Source organism: Limulus polyphemus, unplaced genomic scaffold (assembly GCF_000517525.1).
Source record: "Limulus polyphemus unplaced genomic scaffold, Limulus_polyphemus-2.1.2 Scaffold907, whole genome shotgun sequence".
NCBI classification, from domain to species: Eukaryota; Metazoa; Arthropoda; class Merostomata; order Xiphosura; family Limulidae; genus Limulus; species Limulus polyphemus.
Genome location: NW_013666517.1, coordinates 304,379 through 314,259, shown reverse-complemented (window position 1 = coordinate 314,259; position 9,881 = coordinate 304,379). Strand labels below are relative to the sequence as shown.

Below are 9,881 nucleotides of genomic sequence, written 5' to 3'. Positions count from 1 at the left end.
ATACATGCACGCACATGTCCAACTTTGTCTAATGACTTATCTCTTCAGCTTGTAGTGCCCTCTAAGCATTGCTAAAACAATTTTCATGCTCAACCCACCTGAATGTACCCCACCAAGTTTGCACCACTATTGAACATGTACATAGCATGTGAGAACTCTCCACCAATAGTATTGTGCCACTTATATTGCCACATCTGGCTCTCTCTGCTATTCCTGCTTATTCTTCATTTTCTTGATTGACACAGCATTGTTTATACATCACCATTCTCTAGCTTTTTCCTACTTCCTTCCTGTCCTGTGAGGGGAGGGTGGTTATGGTACATTCCGACAACTCTACGGTGGTAACTTCTATCACCAAGCAACGCTGTACCAATTCCAGGTCTCTCTGCTTTCAGATCATGGATCTCATTTTCTGATCCCACAGTCACTACATTGTGGTCTTATCTTGCCATGTTCCTGGTGCCTTGAATCTAGTTGTGGATCAGTTATCTCATCCCAATAGGATTCTCCCCATGGAGTGATCCCTCGATTCATGGGTTGTTTAGTGGGTGTGTTCCCAGCTGGGGACACCTCATCTATGTCTTCACCACCACTTGTTACACCAAACTTCCGTCCTTTTGGACCCCATTCAACACCTGCTAACTCTGGAAGAGTCTTCAAATTTATGCCTATCCTCCTATTTGACTCCCCTCCAGAGTGCTATCCCTAATCCAAACTAATCCATCTGTAGTCCTACCGGTGACTCCGTATTGGTTGGTGCAACCATGGTTCCCATTGTTCCGACTATTACTTCTACAACCTCCCCTGTCCATACCACTGTCTCGGTCTCTACTCCAACAACCTTCCATTTCATAACGTTTTGTTTTTCTATGTCATTTTCCTCCTTTCCACTTCTTTCATGTCATACATCCTACTTGTTTCTATGATTTACCAAATTGGGATCTCATTGTGGTCTTTTATGCCCTTTCCCATCCTCCCTTTGAACCCTTGTCTACATGTATCATCTCTCCCTCAAGACCTTTTTTTTTCTCCTCCTTGCTTGTTGATGTTGTTGATCAGATGTTTATGCCATTATTGTTGCCCACTTCCTCTACCATTTCTCTTTGTGTCATCTTATATCCCGACCAGTCCTTCCTCACTAAGACCTAGGCTGCCTGTGAAGGTGGTTTGGCTTTCACACCCATTTCCTTAACTTCCATCTCCCACCTGTACTCCTATTCCAATCCTAATTGACTTTTTTTGTCTGGTTTGCTCCTTAAGGTGTTATGTGGCACATCCTGCCTCTTTTCGAAGTTCACATTCCTGACTCTTTATTCTCTGGAACCCTTCCATTTCCCGTGATCTGCTCTATCCTCTGTCACACTCACTGATTGGGTTTGTCAACTTGTTAGGCTGGAGTATTCGGACTTATCCATCAAAGGTCGCTATCTCTACAGTGTTTCTTCTCATCAACTTTGTCATATCACCATGTCTTTGGCTGCTTGCCTTTGCCTTCTGTTGGAGGATCATTCATGCCAAAATATGGACTATTCCCAATACCTTCATCACTCATTATCTGCACAATCTAGCAGTATTTTCATGTGTATATCATTACCCTCCTGTGTTTATTTTAGACACATCCATTCATCTTTGACTGGGGTAAGCCTTATAACTTCCTTTCATTTATATTTTATTTTCAGAGATCCTGTTTTTTACCACTGATAATGGGATCCCACTCTCTCCTGGGTATTGCCTGGTCAGGTATGCTTTGGCTCAAACTCGTACTATATACTGATTATGCTATAATGCTCACTGTAGAAATGGGGTGTTCTGCAAGACTACTGGTGGCATACCCATTGGTATATACATATATTTCTAGATATCAGCAACTTTCACTCAATGGTGGACCATCATTCATGGACTTCATGTGTAAAGCAGAAGGAGATTTCTGCCCATCCCTGCTGACCCTTTGAATAAGTTGGGGTCAGTCTGCTTTTCAAAATAGAGAATTGCAGACACCTATTGCACTTTTGATGGTGTGACGTTCCTCTGGACTCCCCATCATATTTACTTCCCCACTTTTTTCTTCCAGTGGAGCAAGGAAGTTCTTACCACTTCCCAGTCACTAGTATGTATGTGTTGTAGAATTTTAATTTACCATACATGCTCATGATTATCCACTCGGTGAGAAGAGGGCAAAGCCGGTTTCTTCCTTCCATTTCCTCTAGATGCTTTTTCCCAGGTGGACAACTGTCAGTTTTAGCAGGACCAGCCCTCGTGGGATCATCCTCGTAATACTGGGTTAGGGATGACTTCGCCCTGTTTCTACGGTTGTGTGCAGTAGAGGCCGCTCTTTTTGTTACTTCTGGTTGTAGGAGGTGTTTTCTTTGCTCCTACGGGGGAGTTCATCTGCCTTGTAATACTGGCAATGATATGTATGTACACTGTTCCTATGGTTGAGTGAATGTTGCATGTCCTTTTTGTAATTCCACATGCAGAATGTCTCTTCCCTGCATTTACGATTGGGTTAGTTACGGTTTCTGCTTATAATACTGGTTACAGATATTGCCTTGTTCTTATGGTTGATTTGAGGCAACACCATGACCCTGTAATGCCTGGTGTGGTTTGTTATACTTGCTTTTATAGTGGATTGGGAGTTTGTCCAGTTTTGGCTGAATGCTAACTTCCTTTTCATAATTCCAGTTGTTTAATGTATGACACTCTGTTTACTTATGGTTGGGGTTAATAAGTATATGTAACACATGCCACTATGTTTATGTTAAACTGTATTTGTTTTGATCCTCAATCTCCTAATGCCAAGGGCGAGTTATGAAACTTAATTGTCCGGTTGAGGTTGGGTATCTATTTAGTTCATTCAATTTATATTTTACAATGGATTGCATCTCTCAGAACAAATTGCACTTGTGTACATTCTTTTCTTTCTACCTATATCAGCTTCATTCTCTGTTTCAAGGGCAAAGAGCATACCTGTTCCAAATTTAGTGTGGTACCCCAAATGTATACTTCGGTTTCATCTTGAAGTACATCCATTCATTCTGGGCAGTTGCTTTCCATGTGGTTTCAATGATGAGCACCTACACCAGCCCCTCCACCTTTACAATGTGGTATTCTAGCTTTGTGTCAAAGGAGGTAAGACTGTGTTGGAAGTTAATATTTTCTTACCCCAAAAATGTATTTCCAGTAGGTACTGATCTTACCTCACACATTTCCCACCTTTCCTCCCCCTGCTGGTCTTCTTCTTTAGAGTCTGCCATTTTTTGAAAGTGAGGATTGAATGGGAATAGCAGAGGGGAGCTAGCTGCACCAGTATAGGTTGTGCAATACTGTTGGTGGAGAGTACATGTACGTGTTCAGTTGTGGTGAGAAATTGGTGAGGTATATAGACTGGTGCATTGAGAAAAAATTTTGTAGCAATGCTTAGAGGTCAGAAAGAAGATTGAGATATCTTTGTGTGAAAGGAGGTAAGTACCTATCAGAAATACATTTTCAGTGGAAGAAAATGTAAATCTGTTTTTTTATCAGTAAAATTAAACTACTAATTTGGTCATATTTCCAGGTTGTTATGAATGAGTAAGCTTGGAAAGCAATGTTAAATTTTTTTCTTCAGCTCACATATGTAGTTTTTCTTTTTATTTTTAATCAAACATGGTTTTTTATTAGTAAAATGAAACTACTAATTTGGTCATCTTTCCAGGTTGTGTTATGAATGAGTAAGCTTGGAAAGCATTGTTAAATTTTTTTTCTTCAGCTCACATATGTAGTTTTTCTTCTTTTTTATTTTAATCAGACATAGAAATATAACTTTTTGTATATAAATTTCTTAAGCTATTTTATAAAAAAAAATAATAACTATATGAAATTATAAAAGTTTCCAAAATATAACTTGGAAATTTTGGGTTTATGTATGTTGACTTTTAAATATTTGAAAAATCTTCTAATGTCTGAGAATTGTTCTGTGTAATATTTCTAAAGAAATAATTGTTTTGGCTACAACACACTTCACAATATTAAATAATAGATGGCCATCTAGAAGTGTTTTACAACACTTGAAGTATGTTAAGCTTGGTTTATAAATTTGAAATGAATCACAACTTGAAATTGTATCATATATTGAATATAACACACTGATATATAATAAAATAATTCATCTTAAAAGAATGAAATCACATCAAGTTGGATGTGTTTGGTTAGAAATATTATTTGACCTTCTAGTAAGGTAGATGTTTCATTATAATCATGACTTCTAATTTTGCTCAAAATTTTTGTAATCCTTAAAGTTACTTAGAGTTAAAATAAAAATAATGTAATACTTGCCAGATGTTTCCTGAAGAGCTTTTTTTAGTTAGTGTATGTATTAAACATTTGTTAAACAAAAGAATAATTATAATAATTCTGATTATTAACCACTTGTTGATTCATCTGTTAGCTTTATTTGTAAAAAATATAAAAAAATAAGCTGTATACAAATTTCAGCTAAGTGTTATTGGGGTACTCTGAAGAGCAAAAATTAAATATCACCTTTAAAGTAGAGTTATCTGAAAAGTACACTAATCATAAAAATGTTTTTTTTAAATATTGGCATGGGTTATTATCTAAAAGGATGTCACACAAGCTGCATACTTTATCATGACCTGAATTTTCAGTTTCTAAATCTTCCTATGATATTCTCACTTTCATTGTCCTTTACACTTCATTTTCATTCTTTAGTCCATTGTTTTTCTCTTAAATGCTATCTTATATTGTTTGATGAGATTGAACTAAAAAACCTGGTTCTTTAGTGGTTGACTTTTGTGGGCCAAAATAAGTATTTTCAAAGTTTGGGGATGTCTGTGAGTTAAAACTTTTTTAATATGCTTGACTTGGGTAATGATTTGTGTCTCATACAATTGTAAGGTCTAGCTTACAGAAAAATACCTTTAATTGTAGAGGTACTTCAGAATTTCCTGCACTACTGCCAATCTAGTCATAACTTGTACTTCTTTCAACCAAGAATTCTTGGGTGATGTAAAATGCCGATGTTAGTACAAATAGTGAGGGTATTGTAGATGTAAGAAAAGTTATTAATGTTGTGCTTCACTTGAGGTCTTTTTTCTCATGAGTTTATCTTTTATGATGTGCAAGATATTTTAAATTGACCTTTTGTATTTTGTATATTATTCATACAATTTAGAAAATGTATGCAGAATTTGGATGACTGTGCATAAAGTATGATGTAATTTTTTATTACAATATTCACTTGTCTCAAATATCAGTTGTGCTTGATATACATCTGTTAGGGCAAGTTTTTTTTTACTGGACAATTCTTAAACACTTTGAATTCATTGATAATATATTCTTGCAAAATTTCCCACATAGAAGCAGACCTACCAAGAATATGTTTAAATGGCATGTTTTCAATTACATTTGTGAACAGAAAGACTGAAGGCAATATTACTACTAGTGTTTAGTCAATAATCGTTTTTCTTTCCTATTTACTTCAGACACACACCTGCAAACCTAAAGCCCGCAGGTTTCCCTATTGGTAACAGAGCTGGAAATTGGTTTCATCAGCATTGAATATTCTCAATGTATCATCAAAGATGCTTTAACATCTTTCTAAAAAAAAAACATTTGATATCATTGTGAAATTCAGGTTTTATATTTTTCATATTTATATTTGTATCCAGGATGCTACTTCTGCAAAAATTGTTTTTAACTACAAGTAGTCTACCTGCAGGAGGTTCTCATCAGTTTTTCTTCAAAACTTTTTATTTATGTTGGGTCTTAGTGGTGATCCAATCTAGTGAATTTTTTTTAATTTGATGAGAATATAGAATCTGGTTTCATCCTCATAGGTCCTTATTGCACTGCACAATTTGATCTCTCTTGGAAGATTTTCCTGTTTTGTAGCAGCTCTGATTTAAATTCCTTTTATGTGGAAATGAGTGCATTTTCAAGCATTTCTTCAACATATTGATGTATAGGCCTACACCTACTACTATAATTTGTTTTTGGCTTTCATTAGATATCATATAAAAGAAAGAGGCAAATATCCAAAGGAAAATTATGTTAATAATCTGAAAACTTTTAGTTATTAATACAAACTAGACTTAAATTTATTATCTAAATAGACTTAAAAGTACTAACTAATACTACAAAAATATTTTTCTTAATATTTTGATAACGAATCTTAAGCTTGGGTTGTATTAGGAACATGATTTGTCAAGTAAAAGAACTCTTCAAAATATTCATACACTTAGTACTAATAATGTGTAGTAGATTAGGGCAGTCACTACATGATCACAGGATGATTTGATAAAGGGGCTGAGTAATAGAAAGCATGGTTACTCAATCCAGTGGACATTATTTTGTAACAATGCTACAGATACAATGTGTATTTGCATAAATAAGAAATAAAAATTGTATGTACCAAATAAGCATATTATTTGCTGGTACATATGTCATTCAGGTATATGTCAATTTTCATTAACTGAAAAGAAATAAAAACTTATATTGGTAATAAACACAAAGCATATAAGATTATTCCCACCATAAACTGATTGATGAGTTTACTTAGCAATTTTTGAGGGTTTGATGTAATGTCTTTTACAAAAATTATACCAACTATTTACTCCACCACTATATGGAGGTTTATGTGTGGTTTGCCCTCCCAAGCACATTACATTTCTGTCATTGACAGTGATATTCTGTCTTTCTAATACAGCAAATAACATCCTTATTTGTAGCTACATCTGATCTATGTGTGCAAGCGTATTGCACTAGTTTATATATATATATATACGAGGCCTGTGAGAAACGTATCTGACCTTTGGCCGGGGAATAAAAACCTGGAGCGTTGGAAACCTAATCACCCTCAAAGTAGTCTCCTTGGGACTCCACACACTTCTCCCAGCGGTGCCGCCATTGTTGGAAGCATTCCAAGAAAGCCTATTTCGAAATGGAGTTTAGCTCGGCTGTCGTTGCAGCCATAATCCTCTCATGTCTGAAATCGCGTTCCTTTCAATGGCCTCTTGAGTTTGGGGAACAGCCAGAAGTTGCAAGGAGCCTGTTGAACCACAGGAGTCTGGTTTTTCGCCAACAAAGTCTGAATCAAGTGCGAGGAATGTGCTGGAGCATTGTTGTGATGGAGGCACCAATTTCCTGTTGACCACAACTCCGGTCTCTTGCGCCGCACAGCATCACGTAGGCGATGGAGGACATCCCTGTAGTACTCTTTGGTGATTGTTTGACCCTGTGGTGCGTACTCGTGGTGTACCACACCGCGGGAGTCAAAGAAAACAGTCAGCATCACTTTGACGTTGCTGCGCACTTGGCGGGCCTTCTTTGGTCTTGGTGACGTGGAATGCTTCCACTGTGACGACCAGTGATTATGGTGTTCATGAAGTCGGGGTCACTGTTTGTGGAATCCAGCATGTCCTGTGAGACTTCAACACGAAGTTCCTTTTGCTCCGCCGTAAGCAGCTTCGGCACGAATTTCGCCGCAACTCTCTCCATAGCCAAATCTTCAGTCATAATGAAATGTGCCGAAAAAGTGCTGATGCCCACCTCTTCCGCAATTTCTCGGATAGTCACACGACAGTCCCGCATCACCATAGCGTTTACTTTGGCAATGACCTGGTCATTTCGGCATGTTGATGGCCGACCAGAGCGTGGCTCGCTCTCCACTGTTGTGAGGCCGTCTTTAAACCGGTTGTACCATTCCTTAATCTGTGTGATGCCCATAGCATCGTCACCGAAAGCCGTCTGAATCTTCCGAATGGTTTCCACCTGGCTGTCGCCCAGTTTCTGGCAAAATTTGATGTAGTAGCGCTGCTCCAGTCGTTCCATCATTTTCCTTGCAATGAAAACCAACGAGAGCACTACACACTACCTCACTCAATGGCTGCTTGCCAACAACTGACGCAATCAACAAGCGGGAAAAAATTCATGCATGCGCACGAAGGTTCAAGGTCGGCTCATGCAAGCGCGCTTGATTCAAATCCATCAGGTTATCGCAAAAAAAAAAAGGTCGGATACTTTTCTCACAGGCCTCGTATATATGTGTGTGTGTGTGTGTGTACTTTTTGATGTTTTGGACTGTGTGGTCCATTAGCCTGCATAGTTAGTCATTGATAATTTCTTAAATAGATCATTTCTATGTCAGTGTTTTGAGTTTATGAAAGTTCTTGTGTATTGCTTTTTGATGCTTGAGGGTGTTTTTGTTGGATGTATTTCATTATTAAAGTTATCTTCTTGTATTGTGTTTCATATGATATTTCATTTTCAATTAAAATTATAAGGAGTGTCTTTCACTGTGTATTATTATGCTGAGTAAAATTTAAAGGAGCAACACGACCATCTAGAAACAGACCTACAATAAATTGTACCCCACCTGAGGTAAGCAAAGTGCACCATCTTGTAGGAGGTGAAAATCCATAAACACATAATCAAAGAGGTTCTCCATCTGGAAGCAAGGCCAACCATCGCATACTTCAAAGAGCTGGAGAATGAAATGAGTATTCCTGCTATTCCACATGGAGTTGTGCTGATAAAGTAGAGCCTATAAATTTCTGTGTTACCTGTCAGAAATGGTCATTGGAAAACTGTTGTCCTTGTACACTAGATGGAGTATGTTAAGCCTGCATGGAGTAGTGATGTACTTTGGACATGATAATCTTATGCCTGAACTTTTACAATGGAAACTATGCTTCAAAACTATAGTTGAGATGCAGAGTATGATGAGACGTGACAGTATGGACTATAATGATGTGGTGAAGCAGCAAAATAATTTTAATATAATGTATTTAACCTCTGTATATATATATATATTTAATTGGTACAAATTATCTATGTAATCTACAAAATAACTTATAAACAGACTGCATCAAAAGGAAGGATGGCATGAATTTTACAAAACATATCAAAGCCTTAGATGAAATATAATTAAAATTAAATTTATGGGAAAGGAAAATAAATAAAGTAAAATAGTATTGAAAAGGACAAAAAATTTACAGCCACAAAACAAACGTTCAACACTGGGGCACAAATCATAGGATGGGTCATTATGTAATATTCCCTGGTTTTTGAGGTACAACTTGTTGCAGATCTATTTCTAGATGGTTATGACACTCCAAGTTGATCTATATTTCCTTGTTTTACGATGCCATTAACTAAGAGAGATATACCATCTTCAAAATTCAAAATCCTCAATCTCAACACAATGATCTAAGTGTATGAACATTTATGTCAAAATGGGTTGTTACATTCCCTTCAAAAGTTATCAATTTGTTATGCCATAATGCTACTTATGAAATGCCAAAATGTAGTTCTGATGCTTGCTGTTGCAATGTAATTTTATACTGGTTGTGGTTGTTATGAGACTTACTGATTTGTATACTCAAAATAGTTTTAATATAACATACTCAACCCTCTGTATAAATTATATGGTAAATGTGATTACCTATGCACATTATTTTATTAATTAAAAGTGGACTCTTGCATCATACCTTCTTTGAAGTATACTATTTGCTTCAAAATCTTTAAAGATAATATACATACAAACAAAGATAATATACATACAAAATGTCTTCTACACTTATATATCGTTCTATGTGGTATAGTCTAAAGCTGACTAATGCTTTTCCCGTTTTCTACAGCTAAGTATGTTTTTGCATATTTTCTCTTTAGTTGACAATAGTAAAGCATACTTAGAGGTTTTATGATTTCACTGGTTTTAAAATATAAAAAAAAATTACTTTCTTCAATTGGCCATCTTCAATACAGAACTATTTTCCAAACTCCCTCGGAAAAAACTCAGAAAAAAACGAAACTGAAAACTTTTATAAGCCTGCACTTAGTTTTCCTAGTAGGAATGGCCTTCAATCATTACCTCTATATTATTG

The 9,881-nt window shown here is 36.4% G+C and overlaps 1 protein-coding gene across 1 annotated transcript; it reads right to left on the bottom strand.

Moving 5' to 3' along the window:
• Positions 1-7,287: 7,287 nt before the first annotated feature.
• On the bottom strand, positions 7,288-7,830 carry LOC106461163 (putative uncharacterized protein FLJ37770). The gene has a single exon (XM_013920957.1). The coding sequence runs from the start codon at positions 7,828-7,830 to the stop codon at positions 7,288-7,290; it is 543 nt and encodes a 180-aa protein (XP_013776411.1).
• Positions 7,831-9,881: the final 2,051 nt, after the last annotated feature.